General features: G+C 30.5%; 2 protein-coding genes across 2 annotated transcripts in view; one reads left to right on the top strand and one right to left on the bottom strand.

The window, feature by feature from the left end:
• Positions 1–215: 215 nt before the first annotated feature.
• On the top strand, positions 216–13,407 carry LOC114330379 (protein Rae1). Its single transcript, XM_028279719.2, has 3 exons — positions 216–654; positions 7,028–7,392; positions 12,905–13,407. The coding sequence occupies exons 1-3, from the start codon at positions 376–378 to the stop codon at positions 13,338–13,340; spliced, it is 1,080 nt and encodes a 359-aa protein (XP_028135520.1). The 5' UTR covers positions 216–375; the 3' UTR covers positions 13,341–13,407.
• Positions 13,408–18,931: 5,524 nt separating this feature from the next.
• The window catches only part of LOC114330381 (uncharacterized), a 69,617-nt gene continuing 65,464 nt past the window's right edge, over positions 18,932–23,084 (bottom strand). The window contains exons 9-10 of the mRNA XM_028279722.2: positions 20,986–21,147; positions 18,932–19,106 (exon numbers count right to left, since the gene is read on the bottom strand). Coding sequence (XP_028135523.1) covers positions 19,025–19,106; positions 20,986–21,147 — 244 coding nt within the window. The 3' untranslated portion in view covers positions 18,932–19,024. The remainder of the gene's footprint in view (positions 19,107–20,985; positions 21,148–23,084) is intronic.

Raw genomic sequence — 23,084 nt, 5'->3', positions numbered from 1 at the left:
TCATAGCTTTTTAAACAGAATAGTTAAAAATAGTTCTATTTAAGTAATAAAACATTAACGTAATATATTCTGCTTCTATTACACTTTATGATTATATAGCTTTTTAAAAAAATAATATCAAGTAGAAAAAGCATAAAAATATATTACCTGTATATCAAAACCACACAGAATACTTAAATTAGAAGAATATAATAACCCTTATAAAACTGTCAATGTCAAACTTACCGACGATAACAAACGATAACAAGCGAGAAGCGAGTATATTAAAAAATTTTTTAGTTTGAAATATCTTGTAAACCGCAGAATATTAATTTGATTTTTGTAGATTCGATTCATGTTTAAAATCCGTTGAGAAATATATTTAAACTCCCAAAAATGTTTAATCAAAGCGGGTTAGGTACATTTGGGGCAGCTACCACCCCAAGCCCAGCAAACCCCATGAAAGATTTTGAAGTAGTTTCCCCACCGGAAGATTCCATTAGTTCCATGGCATTTTCCCCAGCAACGTTACCCCAGAATTTTTTGATAGCTGGTAGTTGGGACAACAATGTTAGATGTTGGGAAATTGAACATAATGGGACAAGTGTTCCAAAATCTATGCAAACTTGTGGAGCTCCTGTGCTAGATGTTTGCTGGAGTGATGATGGATCGAAGGTAAGTTGAGGATTTTTGAATACATTGTTTCACAATGTTTTCTGAATATGTCTTGTATGGATAGGCAATAGCAAAATTGCTTAATACTACATAATATGCCTCCAGAAGGTTTGGAGGGAAACAAATAATGAAAAGAGTATAATTTAAGTATTATGTTTTTATGGGATTTAGCAGCAATTGTTGGTATAATGAAAATTATATTTTTAGTTAACTAATGTTTGACATTTAAAGTCTTAAATAGTCTGTACTGAAAACTTCCCAATACAATGATTCCTATCTTGGTCAATACAGGGGTCCCACAAGTTTCACATGGGGTCATTTTCTGTTTAACTTGTTTATTAACCCTTTCAATGCAGAAAGCGCACCAGTACACTTTGTTAACCATTGATAAAATGTGGCACCGGTGCACTCTCATCTCATTAACTTTTAATTAAGCAGAGCAGGGCCACACAGCACAACTCCCTACTATTTAACGTTGCACTCAAAAGGGTTAATGATATTTCTGAAGTAATAAAGTTGGGCTATTTGCTGATGACCATAAGCTATACTTCAAAGTTTCAATAGTATCTGACTGTCTAAGGATTCAAGAAGACCTGACTTCTCTACTGTCCTGGCGCTAGGGTATAAGGTGCCTACATGCAAAACTAGCATAGACACTCTTAGGTTTTTTAAATTAGTGTTTTGCATAACACTAGCAGAATAAACGCTCAATTTGGCTCCCCCAACAGGGACACCCCCTGCAGTGCATCCTTTGCAGGCCTGTTATCACCAGTTTTGCTTTCCTATATAATAGGTCTCTTTCCAATGGTCTCCAGTTGAATAAAGATAAGTATTTTGTTGTATCCTTTGGTAATCTAAAAATAAATTTTGTGTTTGACTATTGTATTAATATAAGCCTTCACTTGAGAATAACTGAAATAAGGAATTTGGCAGTGTTATTTCACAGTTGTCATTTATTCTTCACATCAACTATGCATCAAATAGGGCACACCGCAATCTAGGTTTTAACATAAGAAGCTTTCAAGATCTTTCGGTACCCACATATAGAATTTTATATCTTACTTTCACCCGCAGCATCCTATCTTAAGCTTCTACAGTATGTCCCTGTAAGTTGTATCCATATGGAAAACTTTTTTATTATTAATTTTACGAAAAAAAGTTATTCTTCATAAAAATCTCTGCATGGTCCAAAACCTAAGATTCAACCATCAGATATCAAATTTTATGAATATTATACGAGGTATGTCAAAAAGTTTGAATTTCACTCAAGAGTAAAGTAGCTTTATTTTTCACAATATTGAAAATTGCTATTATGAAAAGTTGTTTGGAATTAAAAACTATATTCTAATATGCAATTACATCCTTCTAATTGAAAAATTTTTTTTTGAAAAATTATGTAAACTAAGTAACATTATTTTCAGTAATTTTAATTCTAATAACTAAAGAAGTGATTCTTAATAAAAAGTTCTGCATGGTCTAAAATACTCTAAAATCTAAAATACAACCATCTTATGTCAACTAAAGAAGTGATTCTTAATAAAAAGTTCTGCATGGTCTAAAATACTCTAAAATCTAAAATACAACCATCTTATGTCAATTTTATACGAGGTATGTCAAAAAAGATAAATTTAGATCAAAAGTAAAGTGCCTTTATAGTTCAAAATATTTCAATTGGAAGGATGTAATTACATACTGAAACATGGTTTTTAATTCTTAATAACTTTTCATAATAACAATTTTCGATATTGTGAAAAATAAAGGTATTTTACTCTCGAGCCAAATTTATATTTTTTGACATACCTTGTATAAAATTGATAAAATTTGACATAAGATGGTTGTATTTTAGGTTTCAGACCATGCAGAACTTTTTATTAAGAATAACTTTTTTTCGTAAAATTAATAATAAAAGAGTTATCAGAATTAAAATAACTGAAAATAATGTTGGTTATCTATAATTTTTCAAAAAAAAAGTTTTTAAATTAGAAGGATGTAATTGCATATTAGAATATAGTTTTTAATTCCAAACAACTTTTCATAGTAGCAATTTTCAATATTGTGAAAAATAAAGCTACTTGAGTGAAATTCAAACTTTTTGACATAACTCGTATAATATTCATAAACTTTGATATCTGATGGTTGAATCTTAGGTTTTGGACCATGCAGAGCTTTTTATGAAGTATAACTTTTTTTCGTAAAATTAATAGGTAATAAAAAAGTTTTCCATATGGATACAACTTACAGGGACATACTGTATAATATGGTATCCCTTAAAAAAATTCTAAATAAGTTTCTCCAGATTTGTGCTTATAGATTAAAAATGCATATCTTTGGTGCAACTAAGGTGAAAGCTAAATATCAGTTCCGTAGAAGATTACAGAACTAAAAGTGATCTTGAGATGTAGATCCTTGAAACACACTCAGTGATCAAAGGATCCAAGGTTAATGGTTTGACGACCACTCGTACGAAATCAAACAGATGAAATAGAGAATGTGGAAAAATCCCCTTACGAACAATTCACACATCCACCATTTCGGGTTGGGAAAAATTTTTCGAATAGAATCAAAGATCCAAACACCAGTTCTTAGAAATGTGTTTCGCCCTCTTCAACCTCTCTGGGCTTATCAATAAAAGTGATCTAGTCTTTCTCTATAAACTACTTAAGCCTACCACTGACTATTTTGATTTATTAAGTTTTATCAACTGTAGTTTACTTATTTACTTACTTAAGCCATCCTCTTATACCTTATGGTGTTGAGAAATCAGATGTCTCCATGCCTATCGGTCAGTAGCTAGTCTCTCTATCTAACTTTAGATGTAGTACCGGTTATCGGAATATCCTGGTTTAGGGAATACAAATTTGAGGTCCCGAAACGTTTCTACTAGCCACCAATGATCGGTTATTAGAATATCCCCGTTATAGGAATACTTTTGCTTGGCACGAAGGCTATTCTAATAAGCAGGTTCGACTGTACTAGAATTGAGCCCATCAGAATCAAAACCCTGCTAAATCCTAAATTTTTTGTTCCGCTAAATCCAAATTAAAGTACAAATTTCTGAAGATGTAAGGGACATACAAAAAAATGACAAATTAGTGTGCAATTTTATGACATTTATTGATGACCCTTTGATTGAGAAATGCCTAATACTTTTTGGAAAATTAACATTTTAAATGTTTTTTTAACCTCCTGACAAATTTTTAAAACATGGATCTAGCAGGTTTTGATTCTAATGGCCTCAATTCTTAGATATATGCCTTTGTTTTCTATAAAACACTATCATACAAACTGTAACAATTTCTCTACTATTAACAGAATTCAGACACTGGGAATAGACTGGTTCATCCAAACATATTGATCACCAATCTCCTGACACCCCTACAGAACAGAAGACTAAAAGACCATACACTCTTGACCTTAACACTAGAAACTAAATAATCATGCCAATTACTAGTGTACTCTCTTCAAATTAATTCAATTAATTATTAATAACTGTATTAATTCAAATATTATTGTACTCTTTTAGATATTCACCACTGGTAGTCTGGGCTGATTATCGGAGAATAGGCCATTTTTGGGAAAAGTTATTTACCAGCAATTGTATTGCTGGAATCGAATTATAAGATCCTATATATTAATAATATAGGTATGCAAAGTCCTCAGATAGTGTGCTACTTTTTTTATAAACAAAATGGCGCCCGAAAATCGTTTTTTTTTAAATTATTGCTGTATAACTCCGAAGATTTTAACTTTACAACAAAAACACTCAAATAAAAATTCACCGTGATTAAATTCTGCATAGAGACGTGTTTTTCCCTTTCTGCTCCGACGAAAATTTTCCTCGGAAAATGCGGGTTTTTCCAACAAAATCTTTAATTTTTAAATAAAGTTTTAGATAAGTAATTATGTACCAATAATTAAATAATTTGGTGACTTAAAAGCCTTCTTGGTTTAGATTATAGTATCAGAAGGTGGTGAAAATTAAACGAATATTTTAGCCACAATTCAATTGTTAATTAATAATTTATGGTCGCAATAATAACCGAAATAAGTATGATACACTGATTAAACTTTGAAATCTTATAAAGATGAGATGCCTATTTAACATTTTGTTGACAAAATATAAATTTTTTATTTTTTGCATAATCTTTAAATGGTAAAAAAAATAGTTATAAATAAATTAACGTTTCTCAGAAAGTTTTTATTATATTATAATTTTAAAAAAATAGCTAAAATGCGCATTTCAAATATCTTGAAAATGAAAGCTTTAAAACTTTTTTGCAACGAGTTGCAAAAAAGTTATGAAACAGCAAAGTAAACATACGATTACTACGGTGTTTATAATTTTTTTTTAATTCTTTCAAAGCGTAGAAGTGAGTTTAAAGTACAAGCTAATTATTTACAAAAAAATATCGATTATAAGTTTAATGGTTATATTTTAATTAAAGATTGTAAATATATTTTTTTGTAATTTACACGCGCGAAAGTAGAATAATACAGTACTGTAGTTAAAATTTTCACTCGGAGCGACGACCGGCGGCCGCGCGACGTACACTTTTAATAATAATGTATGCTGCGTGTCAGTCACTTCGAGTGAACATTTTAGCTCCGACTCTGTATCAGACCTACTTTTGCGCTAAAAATTACAAAAAAAAGTATTTTTAATCTTCGATTAAAATATAACTATTGCACTAATTTTTGACATTCTTTGTGAGTAATTAGATTGTACCATAGACTCACTTTTAAGCTTTGAAATAATTAAAACAAATTATAAACAACGGAGAAATCGTATATTTACTTTGCTGTTTCATAACTTTTTTGCAAATGGTTGGAAAATTTTTTTAAAGCATTCATTTTCAAGACCTATGAAATACGCATTTTAAGTATTTTTAAAATTAGAATATAATAAACAATTTCTGAGAAATGTTAATTTGTTTATAACAATTTTTTTTAAACATTTAAAGATTATGCAAAAAATGAAAAATTTATATTTTGTCGACAAAATATTAAATAGGCATCACACCTTTATAATCTTTTTAAGTTTGATCAATGTCCCATGATTATTTTGGTTGTTATTGCGACTGTAATTGTTAATTAACAATTGAATTTAAAGTATTCGTTTCATTTTCACCGGCTTCTGAATTTATAATCTATACCAAGAAAGCTTTTATTTCACCAAGCTATATAATTATTGATAAATAATTACTGGCCCAAAAAAATTATTTGAAAATTCGAGATTTTTTTGGGAAAACCCACATTTTCCGAGGAAAATTTTCGTCGGAGCAAATCGGGAAAAACATGCCTCTATGTAGAATTAAATTGGGGTGGATTTTTATTTGAGTGTTTTTGGTGTAAAGTTAAAATCTTCGGAGTTATAGAGCAATAATTGAAAAAAATACGATTTGTCGGCGCCATTTTGTCTATAAAAAAAGTAGCACACTATCTGCGGACTTTGCATACCTATATTAATAATATATAGGATCTTATAATTCGATTCCAGCAATAACATTGCTGGAACCTTTCACTGGAATTGGAATTGTATCATTGCTAAAACCTTTCTTTGTACTTTACTAATTAGACCAGCATATTATAACTATTTTTTAAAGATTATGCAAAAAAAAGAAAAATTTATATTTTGTCGATAAAATATTAAATAAGCATCTCATCTTTATAATCTTTCTAAGTTTGATCAATGTCTCATGATTATTTTGGTTGTTATTGCGACTGTAAATTGTTAATTAACAATTGAATTGTTGCTAAAATATTCGTTTAATTTTCACCGGCTTCTGGAATTACAATCTATACCAAGAAAGCTTTGATGTCACTAAGTTATTTAATTATTGATTAATAATTACTTACCTAAAACTTTATTTGAAAATTAGAGTCTATGTTAGGAAAACTCGCATTTTCCGAGGAAAATTTTCGTCGGAGCAAATCGTGAAAAACATATCTCTATGTAGAATTTAATTGCGGTGAATTTTTATTTGGGTGTTTTTGTTGTAAAGTTTAAATTTTCGGAGTTATAGAGCAATAATTGAAAAATATACGATTTGTCGGCGCCATTTTGTTTATAAAAAAAGTAGCACACTATCTGCGGACTTTGCATACCTATATTATTAATATATATGATCTTATAATTCGATTCCAGCAATAAAATTGCTGGTAAATAAATTTTTCATGAATTTTGCCAATCCCAGAGTATGGGTGAATATGGACTGTGTCACTTTCTTAACACTCATATGCATTGTTTATCATTTTGTATAAAATAGATTACAATAAAATTGATGTCAAAAAAACCTATTCTTAATTTGGTCACATGTTTTTTAAACCTTAAGATGTTTTCATGTTATAAACTCTTATTATTCTATTTGTTTAGGTTTTTATGGCTGGGTGTGACAAACAAGCAAAGATGTGGGATTTGGCCAGTAACCAAGTCGTGCAGGTTGCCATGCACGATGCTCCAATCAAAACATGCCATTGGATTAAAGCTTCCAATTATTCTTGCTTGATGACAGGTTCCTGGGATAAAACACTAAAATTTTGGGATACTCGAAGTCCCAATCCGATGATGAGTATCAACTTGCCGGAAAGATGTTACTGTGCTGATGTGGATTATCCTATGGCTGTAGTGGGAACAGCAGGAAGACAGATCATTGTCTATCAATTGGATAGTAAGCCACAAGAATATAGGAAGCTAGACAGTCCTTTGAAATATCAGCATAGATGTGTAGCTATTTTTAAGTAAGTTTTATTTATTATTATTTATTTAGACATTAGACATTTTTTCTTTAGTCTCATTATCCTATCCACAAGGAAGAATTTCCTGTACCTGGCTATATACCATTAATTACAAGTAAATTTAATGAAAAATTCGTCTTGGTAAAAGGTATATTGATTTAAAAAGCCCCTGGAAGGGCTACAAATATAAAAACAAAACGTTTTCACTCTGTAACAAGAGCATCATCAGTGTTACAAGAACATGGTGAGTAGTGTTGCCAGGTACGATTTTTTTTTAATTGGTACATAAGCAAAAACAAATCGGGATTTAGGGTTGTAGATCGGGACAAATAAACAACAATAGCCCAGTAAATGACCGTTTGGAGTGTAATTTTCAGAGTCAACTTCGAATTGCACAAAAATCTGGTTTTAGGTTCTACTTACTGTCTACTTCAAAGTTGAACCTTTGGTTGCTTTTACTTGGTGGGTGACAGTTATAGTTACCCTTTCTCGGGGGTAAAAAAACGCGCGTTTAAAGTAAGTCCCAAAATGGATCAACTGACTAACTCTAAAAAACTTTTTTCTATATAATTTTTAAACTAAGTCAATACTTTTCGAGTAATTTTATTGAAAAAATATTTTTAGCAAAAATGTAGCTTTTAAAAAAGCAAAAAAGAATTTATGTTCAGAAAGTCTATAAAACCAGTAAAAGCAAAGTTGTAGATCATCAAAAATACGTTCTTATTCGTCAAATTCCAAATCGAATTTTTCAACTTGACATAACCAAATAATTAAGCAATTTTCGGGCAAAACCTATTAAAATTTTTGAGTGTTTAAAAAAATCTTTAATTTTAACTAAGTGAGTTAAAACATTAAAACTAAGTGAGTTACGCTCACAATAAAGTTGGCTCCTTTTTTTGGTAAAACAAAATCGTGAAAATCTCCCCCTATTTAGCACCGTAAATAAAATTAATCGTTACCGCTTTACCATTTACTTTATATGTGTATTGTTTATACGATCTGTAAGGTTTACCAATTGTGAAAAAAATTGGGTTTAATAGTAAAAAAAAAATTATTCTAAAATATTGGAAAATGCCCTTCTTTTTCAAAATAACTTAAAAAGTATTAGGAATATTAAATGAAGGAGTAAAAAGTAGGTAGGTTTTGCTTTTATAAATATGATAGATTCATTTTGTTTTTTTTGTTAGACAAAAAATGGTTAAATATGGCTTTTCATATTTTGCATACACTCGTGTTTAGTGACTCGTTCAGGCCCTTTCAATCATGTAAAAAATACATAAGTAAAGTAAATTGTTTGTAAAACGGTTACAATTAATTTCATTTGGGGTGCTAAGTAAGGGGAGATTTTCACGATTTGTTTACCAAAAAAAAAAAAAGGAGTCAACTTGATTTTGAGCATAACTCGCTTAGTTTTGATGCTAGAAACTTTTTTAAAACATAAAAATAAAGCTTTATTAAAAAAGTTTTAATTGGTTTTTCCCGAAAAGTGCTCCATTTCTTGGTTATTTCATGTTAAAATATTTGATTTGGAATTTTACGAATGAGAACGTATTTATCATGAGCTACAACTTTGCTTTTGCTGGGTCTATAGACTTTACGTGTTCACAATTTTTTTCAATTTTTTATACATATTATGCTACATTTTTCTAAGAATATTTTTTTCGATCAAATACTTACTTTTGAGTTATTTGTGAAAATTGCCTGAAAACGTGATGTTTTTGTCGAAAAATAAACATTTTCAATCGTAAATACATAACTCGAAAAGTATTAACTTAAGTTAAAATTCTATAGAACTAAAATTGCTTAGAATTAGGCAATTTTTATCCATCTTCGGACTTCTTTTAAACTAACGGTTTTTCACCCCCAAGTATGGGTGACTGTCACCCCCCCGAGTAAAAGCAACCAATGGCACAAAATTAGCACAACGGCTGAAAATTACACGGTATCGCCGTATTTCCCGTTCATTTACTGGACTACAAGGTGTTTCTATAATCTGTATTTAATCCTACATAATCATAATAATCAGACAAAATTACAAAAAAAAATCGTATATTAATTAAATTACTTATTTTTTATTAAAATTATATTTTTCATTCGATTTTGCCGCTTTTAGGAGTGCCTTGTTTTTATAACATAGTTATAAAATTCCCTGTAAGTCCTCCTGAAATTGGTTTTCGTGGGTGAAAATCGGGACATTTAGTGTCCCGATCAGGTACAAATCGGTACGCGTCCTCAGACCCCTAAAAATCGGGACGTCCCGTGCAAATCGGGACACCTGGTAACGCTAATGGTGAGCCACCCAAAAATACAAATGTTAAAACCTTTTAAAAATAGACCAAAGGTCTTATCTAAGACCCAAAAATACAAAGGTTAAAACCTTTTAAAAATAGACTAAACGTCTTAGATAAGATGTAACATGTTCCATGTTTTTGTAACACTGATGATGCTCTTGTCACAGAGTGAAAACGTTTTGTTTTTATATTTGTAGCCCTTCTAGGGGCTTTTTAAATTAATATACCTTTTACCAAAACGAATTTTTCATTAAATTTACTCATTATCCTAGTTCAATTAAGTCTTTTCCTATAGATAAAGGCATTATTTTTATTTTCAATTCAGAGATCATTACCCTCTTTCTATGGCCATTTCGAACCCCTTAGTTCTCATCAGGAAAGCTACCGTAATGATGCTCTGAAAAGAAAATAAAAATCTTTGCCATTTCTGTCAATCATAAAATATAATTAACATTCAGACGCTATAGCGACATCTATTAACAACTTGTCGAAACCAAAAGACTCCATTTTCAAACAAATAAATGTTTAAAAATAATAAAATCTTTGGATTTCTTAGTTCGGAAACAGATTCTCTCTTATACCTATTCCCCATCCTTCTAAAATTTGCAAGGAATAAAGGGTGTATTGTATCATATAAGTTGGTTCACAATTGAAGAGAAACTGTATTATTATACAATGATTTTGGTTTATAAAATACTTAATAATGTAGCTCCAGATTACTTTAAGCAGTTTATAGTGTACAATAAAAATGTGCATGATTATTCTACAAGGAATATGGGGAATATTTACATAGCAAAAACAAATTATAGAATGACGATGAATTCATTAGTATTCAGGGGTTTTAATGAGTTTAACGCTCTACCAGGTGAATTAAAAAATACAATGTCACTAAAATCTTTTAAAACCAAACTTAAGCTGTATATTAGAAACAAGTGATGTAATACTTTATTATGTTAATTTTATGGGTGGGTATTGTATGGTATTATATGTTGTAAATTTATTTAAAGTTTGTTTAATTTCATTTGATGTTGCTTAGTTATATTTGATTTTTGTAAATGATTTGTAATATCTATTCTCTACATTTATTGTATATTAGGGTAACCTATTCAAATGAATAAATATCTATCTATCTATCATACCTATTCCCCATCCTTCTAAAATTTGCAAGGAATAAAGGGTGATGAATGCAGAGACGTGGGGGTCTATATAGTTGCACTCCAAAACACATCTTTTCATCGAGGCAAAGATCAACGAAACTGTCTCCTTGTACTCAATACGTGAGTAAGAACGTAGGTAGATAAAGGCATTATTTTTATTTTCAATTCAGAGATCATTACCCTCTTTCTATGGCCATTTCGAACCCCTTAGTTCTCATCAGGAAAGCTACCGTAATGATGCTCTGAAAAGAAAATAAAAATCTTTGACATTTCTGTCAATCATCATTACGGTAGCTTTCCTGATGAGAACTAAGGGGTTCGAAATGGCCATAGAAAGAGGGTAATGATCTCTGAATTGAAAATAAAAATAATGCCTTTATCTACCTACGTTCTTACTCACGTATTGAGTACGAGGAGACAGTTTCGTTGATCTTTGCCTCGATGAAAAGATGTGTTGTGGAGTGCAACTATATAGACCCCCACGTCTCTGCATTCATCACCCTTTATTCCTTGCAAATTTTAGAAGGATGGGGAATAGGTATAAGAGAGAATCTGTTTCCGAACTAAGAAATCTAAAGATTTTATTATTTTTAAACATTTATTTGTTTGAAAATGGAGTCTTTTGGTTTCGACAAGTTGTCTTTTCCTATAGTTTTTTTGCAGTTTTTACTTCTAATTTTATCCCTAGATATTGGTCTATGAAATCGTATCATCTTTTGATAATTGTATCACCTTTTGATAAGGTATTAATATAGTGTTCAAATATAAAATTGCGTGCATCGTATAGGTCTGATCAGAACTGTCTTGTTACTCGGTTGTATTCAGCTTCGTCATTCAAATTACAGTAGAGCGTCGATTATCTGAACGTAGATCAACTGAACGACCGCTTATCCGAACTCCCGACTTATCGTGTAAAAACTCGATTGAAAATGCCTTAATGAAAACGTATTGTCATTTCTATGAAAAATAAACACGAGATTAACAAACTGTTAGAGAGAGGTGAATCTGCAACCAATTTATCCAATGAATACAAAGTTTGTAGGCTGGTAAGACGATAAAAAAACAAAAGACGGACATAAGTAACTTTATGATACGCCTTAATTCTTCTGACGGATCTACAAATCGTAATGCGATAAAACTTGCCTTAAACATGGATTTAGATGATGCTGTACATAAGCGGTTTACTAAAAAAAGATCCCGGAGAGAACCTATTTTTCCTCCCTTGATTCCAGGGAGTTTTAGCTTTGTTACCCACTTTGCCAAACACATGCCATAAAAAACACGTAACCCAGCAGCTCGTAAACCGATAGGATTGCTTTGGCAGAAGAAAATTGAAAAAATTTTCATTTTGTTGCAAATACAGACAGCACTTGTTTGTTTAATTTCTATCCCATTTGTCACTAAAGATATACAGTATTTCTCATGATCATCTTTCAGTGCGTCACAGTTTTTCGATTTCTTTCTAATGCATTAAATTGTATGTGACAGAAAAAAAGGCACGCCGGTGATTACATTTCGTCGGTGACATTTTTATAACATTTATTCTAGTTATTCTAGTTGTCGATAGATGGCGCCATAATAAAAAAAATAATATTTTTTTAATTAGATAATAATATTACAAATATAATCTGTATAATTTATAAGACTATACAAATCAAAGAAAATACCATTTTATAAATGCAAGAAACACATTTGATTTGTTTTTATTCTAAATTGAAAATAAAATGTGACAATTGTCAGATTTAACTAAAATGTCATGTTAGAATAAATGTCATAAATGTGTATTATCACGGTCTTACCCTTTTTCCTATCATTTGTTATGCACTGAAAAATGATCATGAAAAGGACAATACATGTATGTCTGTAAGTATGTAGAATGTATGTAAATAAGGATTTCATTCGCCTATGGATAAATAGTATTGCTATATCAATACAGTTCGATTATCCGAAAAAATCGATTTACCGAACACCCCTGTCTCCCAATTAGTTCGGATAATCGACGCTCTACTGTATTATATAATTTAAACTTAGCATTAAACGGTATACAGCAATATATTATTTTTTCAGAGATAAAAAGAAGCAACCAACAGGCTATGCTCTAGGTTCAGTAGAGGGTAGAGTGGCCATTCAATACGTAAATCCCACAAACCCAAAAGATAACTTCACCTTCAAATGCCATCGCTCAAATGGCACACCGAACGGCTACCAAGACATCTACGCTGTGAACGATATTGCATTCCACCCTGTTCACGGTACTTTAGCAACTGTGGGCGCAGATGGTTCGTTCAGTTTTTGGGACAAAGACGCTAGGACTAAGTTGAAACCTTCTGAATTAATGGAACAGCCCATAAGTAGATGCGCTTTTAACCACAATGGGCAGATATTTGCTTATTCTGTTAGTTATGACTGGAGCAAGGGGCATGAGTTTTATAATACTCATAAGAAGAATTATATTTTCTTGAGACCATGTTATGACGAACTGAAACCAAGAACTTCGTCTTAATAATTCACTAGTTTTAATTTTTTATGTGTATATCTTTATCTCTACAAAATAAATTGCTTCAGTAGTAGTTGTATTTTTGTTTCAGATGTATTGTTCATGTTGACGAGCTAACCAATCATGGGGCTTATCAAAAAAGAAAAAAAAAAAAAAGAAATATCGTCAGTCTAAACCGCAAATTGGCTAAGTCCATTTTTTCCGAAAATTGTTTTTTGGTGTTATCTAGTAGTAGACGGTAAAAGCTACCGCCTGACAATTCCCAAAAGCGTCATTATTTTTTTATTTCGCGCCAATTTCGCTAAACGAATTTTGCTGAAGTCCAAACGTTCTTTCCCATTCAGACGAATATTGCCTATGTCCGCGTTTCTGAAGTTGTTTTGATTGAAAACGTTAGAAAATGTAAGTAAATAAATATATAATATTTTGTTTAATTAATTTTGGTCAATTATGTATTGCATGGAGTTAGGCAATTTTCTCTTTTTTAAATTTTGTTCAAAAGTTTTTTGTCTCTCCTGTAAAATTTTCAATTTGTGACTTAGGCAGTTTGCGGTTTAGACCGACGATATAGAGGGCTCTCAAGAGAGCGGAGGAAAAGATTGCCGCTTTAGCAAAGATAATGCCAAATATAGGGGAGCCCAGTTCACACAGAAAGAAGATATACTTAAAAATAAACTACAGTTATGTACGTGGTTCCAGTCTGGGAAGAAGTACTAAATAGCCTGGGCAGATAATTGGAGTATTTTTGGGAAAAGTCATTTACCAGCAATTTTATTGCTGGAATCGAATCTTATGATTGTATATATTAATAATATAGGTATGCAAAGTCCGCAGATAGTGTGCTTTTTTTATAAACAAAATGAACTCAAAAGATTTTAACTTTACATCAAGAACACCCAAATAAAAATTCACCGTAATTAAATTCTGCATAGAGACGTTTTTTTCCGATTTACTTCGACGAAGATTTTCTCCGGAAAATGCGGGGTTTTCCAACAAAATCTTTAATTTTCAACTAAAATTTTAGATAAGTAATTGTTTATCAATAATTAAATAACTTGGTAATATAAAGCTCTTTTTGTATAGATTAAAATTCCAAAAGGCGATGGAAATTGAATGAACAGCTTAGCAACAATTCAATTGTTAATTACAAATTTACGGTCGCTATAATAACCACAATAATTATGATACATAAGAATAATAGATTATAAGATGATATGATTTTTGTATAAAAATACAGTGTACCTATCTAACGTACTTTACAGAATTGAAATTGGACTATATAAGCGGCCTCAGGAATATTTTAAAATTATACACAATTTTGGGCTTATAAACAAACAGAATATCTCGGGAAATATTAAATTAAATTAAATCATGAAAACGGTATTGGAAAAAAAGCGGCAGGACGCTTCGTTTAAAAGAAAAAACGTTTAATTGTGATAAGTGGTTCCTGAGATACAACCGGTCAAAGTTGACCGGCATTTACGGCAAGGATATAAACAATAGGATCATAATTTTCGAACCATCACCTTTTTATTTCGGTCCTCTTTCTTCACACCAATTTTAATATCTTTAAAATACTCATAACATATATTATTATAATAAAAACTATCGATATTACGAGTGAAAATTGCCAAAAATAGCAAAATTCCAATCAAAAATTAGGTTGGAGAAAATGAAATCTCAAAGTTCAAAATCGGTATACGTTAAAAAAATGCATTTTCTCGGCTTCCCATAGAGCAATTTTCTTCATACTTTTTTTGTTCCCAAGTAACTCGAATAGAGCCATCTAACTAACGCATTATTAAATGTAAAAGTTGCTTTTGTTTTGTTATAATAAATTAATATATTTATTATAACAAAAATTTTTAATTTGTTTAAATAAAGACTGTTTAAATAATTATACAGCTTTCAAATGAGAATTTTTTTGTTTTTAACGTTAAAAGGTACACTTGTAGTAAGTTTATCTAAAAAAAGTCTACAACTGGAAAAAATATGTAGTTTTTTTTCTTATAAATAAATTAATCTATTATAACAAAACAAAAACAAGTTTGACATTTAATAATGCGTTAGTTAGATGGCTCTACTCGAGTTACTTGGGAACAAAAAAATAATGAAGAAAATTACTCCACGGGAAGCCGAGAAAATATATTTTTTAACGTATACCGATTTTGAACTTTGAGATTACATTCTCTTCAACCTAATTTTTGATTAGAATTTTGCTTTTTTGGCAATTTTCACTTTTAATATCGATAGTTTTTATTATAATAATATGTTATAAGTATTTTAAAGATATGAAAATTGGTGTAAAGAAAGAGGGCCGAAATAAAAAGGTGATGGTTCAAAAATTATGATCCTATTGTTTATATCTTTGCCGTAAATGCCGGTCAACTTTGACCGGTTGTATCTCAGGAACCACTCATCACAATTAAACGTATTTTCTTTAAAAAAAAACGTCCTGCCGCTTTTTTCCAATACGGTTGTCATGATTTAATTTAATTTAATATTTCCCGACATATTCTATTTGTTTATAAGCCAAAAAATTGTTTATAATTTTAAAATATTCCTGAGGCCGCTTAAATAGTCCAATTTCAATTCTGTAAAGTACGACAGATAGCTACAGTGACTTTTTATACAAAAATCATAGTAGTTATTCTTATGTATCATAATTATTGTGGTTATTATAGCGACCGTAAATTTTTAATTAACAATAATTGAATTTTTACCAAACTGTTCATTCAATTTCCATCGGCTTCTGGAATTTTATATTACTAAGTTATTTAATTATTGATAAACAATTACTTATCTAAAATTTTAGTTGAAAATTAAAGATTTTGTTGGAAAAACCCGCATTTTCCGGGGAAAATTTTCGTCGAAGTAAATCGGGAAAAACACGTCTCTATGCAAAATTTAATTACGGTGAATTTTTATTTGGGCGTTTTTGGTGATAAGGTAAAATATTTGGAGTTATAGAGCAAAAATTTAAAAAACACGATTTTCGGCCGCTATTTTGTTTATAAAAAATGTAGCACACTATCTGCGGACTTTGCATACCTATATTATTAATATATACAACCATAAGATTCGATTCCAGCAATAAAATTGCTGGTAAATAACTGTTCCTTGTATTTTGCTAATTAGCCCAGAGTATAAAGAAAAAAACTAAAGTACAGGGAAATTATGACAATGGAGCAAAGAAAACCACTACTAAGGGTGGTAAGCACACATAGGACAATCTCAACCATTGCTGTACAAGTAATAGCAGGGATTGTATCAATCAAATTAATGGCAAAGGAAAGGATGACTATGTACAATGAAAGAAGGGGAGATATCAAGAAAATCAGTGGGAAAGCAGAAAAAATAGTGTGGGGCACGACAGAGAGATTCGTGTGAAGAAAGAACTAAAGCAAATTGGGCGTGGACGCATATCACCAACATAGAACCCTGGAGAGAGACATAATAACTTTTTTTGATGGACCATGGGTGGTTTAGGACTTATAATTTATAAAACAAAAGAGACAAAGGGCCTAGCCGGGTAAGATGATGAAAAGTGCCCCCAACTCGATTCGAATTCCATATACGTCACCGTTTAGCATATATAGTGAAACTAACTTTCTGAAATTTTTAACCCCCTAGGTGGTCATGTGACCCACCTAGAGGCTAATTAGGCTTTTTAAGTTTTTATTTTTTATCTCAGCCGCATCGAGAACTAGCGAACAACTTTAAATAAAAAATTGTTAAGATTTAAAAAGTTCTGTGCGAAAAATTTTTTTTTTAATTTTTGGCGGAAAATTTAAATTTTAGAACGATTTTAAAATTTTAAATGAGTAAAAAAAAATAACTAAGACATTCGTTTTCACGAAAAAAATATATAACGTGTATTTTTGCATAATATTTCACCCTGAATTTTTTCAAATTTTTAAAATTGGTGAAACGCACCTTCAAAAATAAAAAACCGCATTTTTTCGGTTTTTTTTTTCGTTTTTTGATACAATTTTATACATATTTTTCAAAAAAGGTAACATCGTCACGGGAGCAGGTAAAAAATTTAAAAAGAATTGGGGTTTGCTTAATAAAAATTTTTTGTAACACCATCCATTTTCAAGATACAGGGCGTTGAAGAAAACAAAAGTTTACACATTTTTTACGATTTTGCCAAAACTACTGGCAACATTGTAATAAAACTTGGCGGGTTTTAAGAGGTAGTTATTGTGCATGTTTTGACATACAATTAAGGATTTGATATTCATCATTGGCGCGCTTAGGGGTAATGGTCTGAACTTTTCAAAGAAAAAAAGATAGTACGCCACTGACATATTTCAAATTAACAATCATTTTTAAATTCCTCATTCAATTTGCCATAAAAAACTCTTATCATTTTTTCATACGAGGCGCCGTTTTGCTGCAAAAAATAAAATATCTTAACGCTTCCAAAGTATTCGAATTAGTTTTTATAATGGACGTACGAGTTTACGTATGTAGATGTAGAAACTACTAATAGAAGTTCGAATACTTTGTAAGGGTTAAGATGTTTTATTTTTTGAATAAAAATGGCGCGTCGTATGAAAAAATAGGAAGATAGATTTTTGTCACAAATTAAACGAGTAATTCAAAAAGGATTGTTAATTTGAAATATGTCAGTGGCGTACTATCTTTTTTCTTTAAAAAGTTCAGACTATTACCCGTATACGCGCCAATGATAAATATAAAATTCTTAATTGTATGTCAAAAAATACACAACAACTACCTCTTAAAACTCGCCAAATTTTATTACAATGTTGCCAGTAGTTTCGGCAAAATCGTTAAAAATGTGTAAAATTTTGTTTTCTTCAACGCCCTGTATATTGAAAATGGATGGGATTACAAAAAATTTTTATTAAGCAAACCCCGAATATGTTTTAGTTTTTTACCTATTCTAGTGACGGTATTACCTTTTTTGAAAAATATGTATAAAATTGTATCAAAAAACGAAAAAAAAAAACCGAAAAAATGCGGTTTTTTATTTTTAAAGGTGCGTTTCACCAATTTTAAAAATTTGAAAAAATTCAGCGTGAAATATTATGCAAAAATACACGTTATATATTTTTTTCGTGAAAACGAATGTCTTAGTTATTTTTTTATACTCATTTAAAATTTTAAAATCGTTCTAAAATTTAAATTTAACGCCAAAAATTAAAAAAAAAATTTTCGGACAAAACTTTTTAAAGCTTACAACTTTTTTATTTAAAGTTTTTCGCTAGTTCTCGATGCGGCTGAGATAAAAAATAAAAACTTAAAAAGCCTAATTAGGCTCTAGGTGGGTCACATGACCACCTAGGGGGCTAAAAATTTCAGAAAGTTAGTTTCACTATATATGCTAAACGGTGACGTATATGGAATTCGAATCGAGTTGGGGGCACTTTTCATTATCTTACCCGGCTAGGCCCTTTATGATCATCTTTAGTAGTTATTATTTTAAAATGAAGAATATATTTTCTAGATACTATTTTCTAGAATATATTTCTATTACACACCAGAGGGCATCATTTTTCTCTTTGAAAAATGCATTTGTCGATTTTAGTGCTTTAAAAAAGGATATATTCAATACAAAAACTACAACATTGCTGCTTATCATTTATTCATAAATATTTTAATGGCATTTGTAGTTGTTACATATTTGAGAATAACCAGTCTTCTTCTTCATCTATCTCCGTTTACTGTTTCTTTTTCGGAACATACTGGAGAACCAACACAGATTTCGGTGATATAGGTATATCTGTCGAATCTTTCTTGGCACTACAAAATAAAATAAAAAATATGAGATCCGGTGAGATATATTTACAAACACATGAAGCATGCATACATGAAACAATATAGCAGTGGCGGATCCATGGGAGGCGATCGGCCCCCCTCTCAAACTAAGTGATTTTTTTTAGTTATACCGGGTGTTTCATTAAGAATTGTCCATATCTTAACTGGAGAAACCTTAGCACAAAATACGAAGATTTAACCCAAAACACTTAAATAAAATATTCTAAAATGATTGTAGCCCATTGTTAAAGCACCTTTTAATATTTTTCGTTCAAACTTGAAACACAGTTTACACATGTTAGGATACTTTGACTAGTGTTAAAAGATAGATTTCCGCTGTTACCAGAGGCGTGCCGTAGGGATATATATTTCCTTTTCCCACCTTTAAATCTACGCCACTGTCGTAATAATCATTTCAGCATGTTTTTTGATTCTTCGTTACTTTTTACGTAAATATCATCCTTTTGTCTAAATGCGATAGATTAAGTAGTTTTCAAGTTATTTGCGTTTTAATGTAATGGATTCAATAATATATGTATTTTAAACACATAATCTTGTTGAATGTAGTTTAAAATACATAATCTTATGGAATCCGTTATCTTTAAACGCAAATAACTTGAAAACTACTTACTTTATCGGAATGAGACAAAAGGGTGATATTTAAGTAAAAAGTAACAAGGAATAAAAAAACATGCTAAAATGATTATTACGCCAGTGACGTAGATTGTGAGGGGAGAAAATGAAGTATATATTCCTACAGCACGCCTCTGGTAACAGCGAAAAACTCTCTTTTAGGACTAGCTAAAGCATCCTAACATGTGTAAACTGTGTGTCAAGTTTGAACAAAAAATATTAAAAGGTGCTTTAACAATGGGCTAAAATCATTTTAGAATATTTATAATAAAGCACTCTGTATCTCGACAAGGAGGAATATTTTATTTAAGTGTTTTAGGTTAAATCTTCGTATTTAATTCTAAAGTTTCTCCAGTTACTATATGGACAATTCTTAATGAAACACCATGTATATAAATATTATAAATTAATTTATTTTTATAGAAATTTAGCCAATCGGCCCTTCCTCTTAACGCTGCTGGATCTTCCGCTGAATGGGAGGGAGATTTGAGATTAATCTAGTCCTCGGCAGATGGCGTTACATGCGAATGAAATGGTCTCGATTTGATATGTTATTTATACACATATCAACACTTATGATGTCAAGAAAATGTCGTTTTGAGAATGACGTTGTTACGAAGATAACCGACTCGTGAATGGGAACTATGGGTTGATATGTGTTAACGAGGAGTCCCTTAAGACTAAAAAGGAGTTTTTGTAAGAAAACACGGAGCGGAAGGTCGTTAAGACTGAGGAATTCCCAAAATTCATGCACGTAAGGTGTATCTTTCGGTAGATGAAACATGTATCCATTTCTATAAACTTATGACGAAAGAACAGGAACAAGTAAAGGATCGCCCAGGAAAATTTTGTTTCGAAAAAACCCATTTTTTGTGATGGGAGGCACCTAAGGAGCTAAAAATTTGGATAAAAGGGTTTCTAATTATTATGTACTTTTGAGTGTCCAATCTCAAATAAGAAGCCAGCGAAGTGCCGACTTTACCATCTTATTCTGCTTTACTGCCTTAGCAAACCGGCTAGAACGGCTCAATGCAATGGAAGATATACAATACGACATACGATTAGCTGCAGTTCGACTGGTTATAACAACAAACGACTTCCGAAAAAGTGTCAAATTTATCAAATGTTGAAAAATAGATGAAAAAAAAAATGGCCAAAACTTGCGTTTTATTAGTTAAACTAGATTAATATCGTATCATCTTCGTAAAAACAATCAGAAATATTTACTTACTTAATGTCCTTATGAGTAGTCTCATTATAGTTCTTACTATAATATTGTATTGTCACCTCGTCTAAATCGGACAAGGCGGCGATGTTTTGTTTGACATTTAGAGTAACCTTCTGATCACCTGTGTTTAGAAGAACGAGAACTCCTGGATTTCCTGATATCTCCCTAAAAATAAAAATAATAAGAATAAGAATAAAACTATATGTCATGTTCACACGTCGCGTTTTTGCGCGTCGGAAGAGCATCATCCTATATTTATACACATAAAAAAGACTAAAAATAGTTGTCAGAAAGCAAAGTTAAACTTTTATCGTAAGTACAGAATGCTTTTGAGTATTTTTATGGTTGTCTGTTAATTTTTAGTTATTGAGCTTTCGGCACATTATTTAATTTTAACGCGGCACGAATTTCGCTGGGTCAACAAGTTACTAATAAAAAAATAACCGTTTGTACATTTGAACTACTAGTCCATGGCGCATCTGTTTTAAGATGGACGTTGAGAGGTGAGTCATATTTTTTTCCAGAAATTTCTTGGAATTGACTCCTATAATAATAATTGAGTTATCATTATATCCGAAACATGGTTTAAATAATCAAAATGTCAAAAAATGAAGGAAAAATTCGATTATTTTCTTCGTTTTTTGATTATAACTTTCAAAGTATTCACTTCCGAGAAAAGTTGTACTAAAATAAAAGTTGCGTAATTAAATTTTCTACAATATAAAATTGGTTACAAATTTTAAAAATTGTCACCCTTGTTGCAAAATAACAATAATTGCGAAAAAAAAACCATAAAAAAACAAGTATTTGCATTTTACGTTTTTCAACCATTTATGCTACACTTAGGACCTTCATATTTTACCGAGAAAAACTTTATGATATAATAAAACAATACTGTAAATTTCATTAAGATGGTTTCAATAGATTTTGCAAAATAAATTTTGCAATCCAGCTTTCGCAAAAAAAAATTCATTTTTTCAAAATGTTGCAGGACTGAAAATAAAGCAGATAGCAAGTTGAATTTTTTTTTACATATAGAATAGTACTGTACCTTTCATTCGCAATTTTTAAACTTAAAATCCATTAACTACCACGGCGTCAGGAATTTTTTTAAATAAACATTAATTTTTGGTGCTACGCCAGGACAGCGGTCTTCGATTCACACAAGTTGATTTCCACCAAAATTTGTTCCAATCTTTATCTAATATATTATTTTCTTACTCTATATTTTGTTGTATTTTAATATTTTAATTCCACAAAAATCAACCTAATTTGATTATTGTTTGTGAAATATTGTTTAAACAATTGCATATGTTTAGGAATAATAAACTTTTATTCTCTAACTTAAAATATATGAACAAAGAAAGTTTTTGCTAAAAAAGTGTTATTTCAAAGGACAGAGTATGTGTTTTTATTTTGCAATAAACAAATTTATTTATTTATATCGAAATGTACTAAAAATTAAAATTTATCAATCATTATCAAAGGCCATTGGAATGCCCAATCAGAGCAAACTATCCGCTGTCCTGCGCGTAGCACCAAAAAAATAATGATTATTTAAAAAATTTCTTGACGCCGTAGTGGTTAACCGATTTTAATCTTGCAAATCGCAAATGAAAGGTACAGTATTCTTCTATATTATGTAAAAAAATTCAACTTGCTATCTGCTTTATTTTCAGCCCTGCAACATTTTGAAAAAATGAATTTTTTTTGCGAAAGCTGGATTGCAAAATTTTTTTTGCAAAATTTATTGAACCGATCTTAATGAAATTTACAATATCGTTTTCTTATATCACAAAGTTTTTTTGGGTAAAATATACAGGTCCTAAGTATATCATAAATGGTTGAAAAACGTAAAATGCGGATACTTGTTTTTTTATCGTTTTTTCGCAATTATTGCTATTTCGCAACAAGGGTGACAATTTTTAAAATTTTTAACTAATCCTATGTTGTAGGAAATTTAATTACGCAACTTTTATGTCAGCACAACTTTTCTCAGAAATGAATACTTTTAAAGTTATAATCAAAACACGAAGAAAAAAATCGAATTTTTCCATCATTTTTTGACATTTTGATTATTTAAACAATGTTCCGGACCTTTT

The sequence above is a fragment of the Diabrotica virgifera genome, chromosome 6, assembly GCF_917563875.1.
Source record: "Diabrotica virgifera virgifera chromosome 6, PGI_DIABVI_V3a".
Taxonomy (NCBI): Eukaryota; Metazoa; Arthropoda; class Insecta; order Coleoptera; family Chrysomelidae; genus Diabrotica; species Diabrotica virgifera.
Note: the sequence above shows the minus strand (reverse complement) of the source record. Positions and strands in the feature narration are given on the sequence as shown.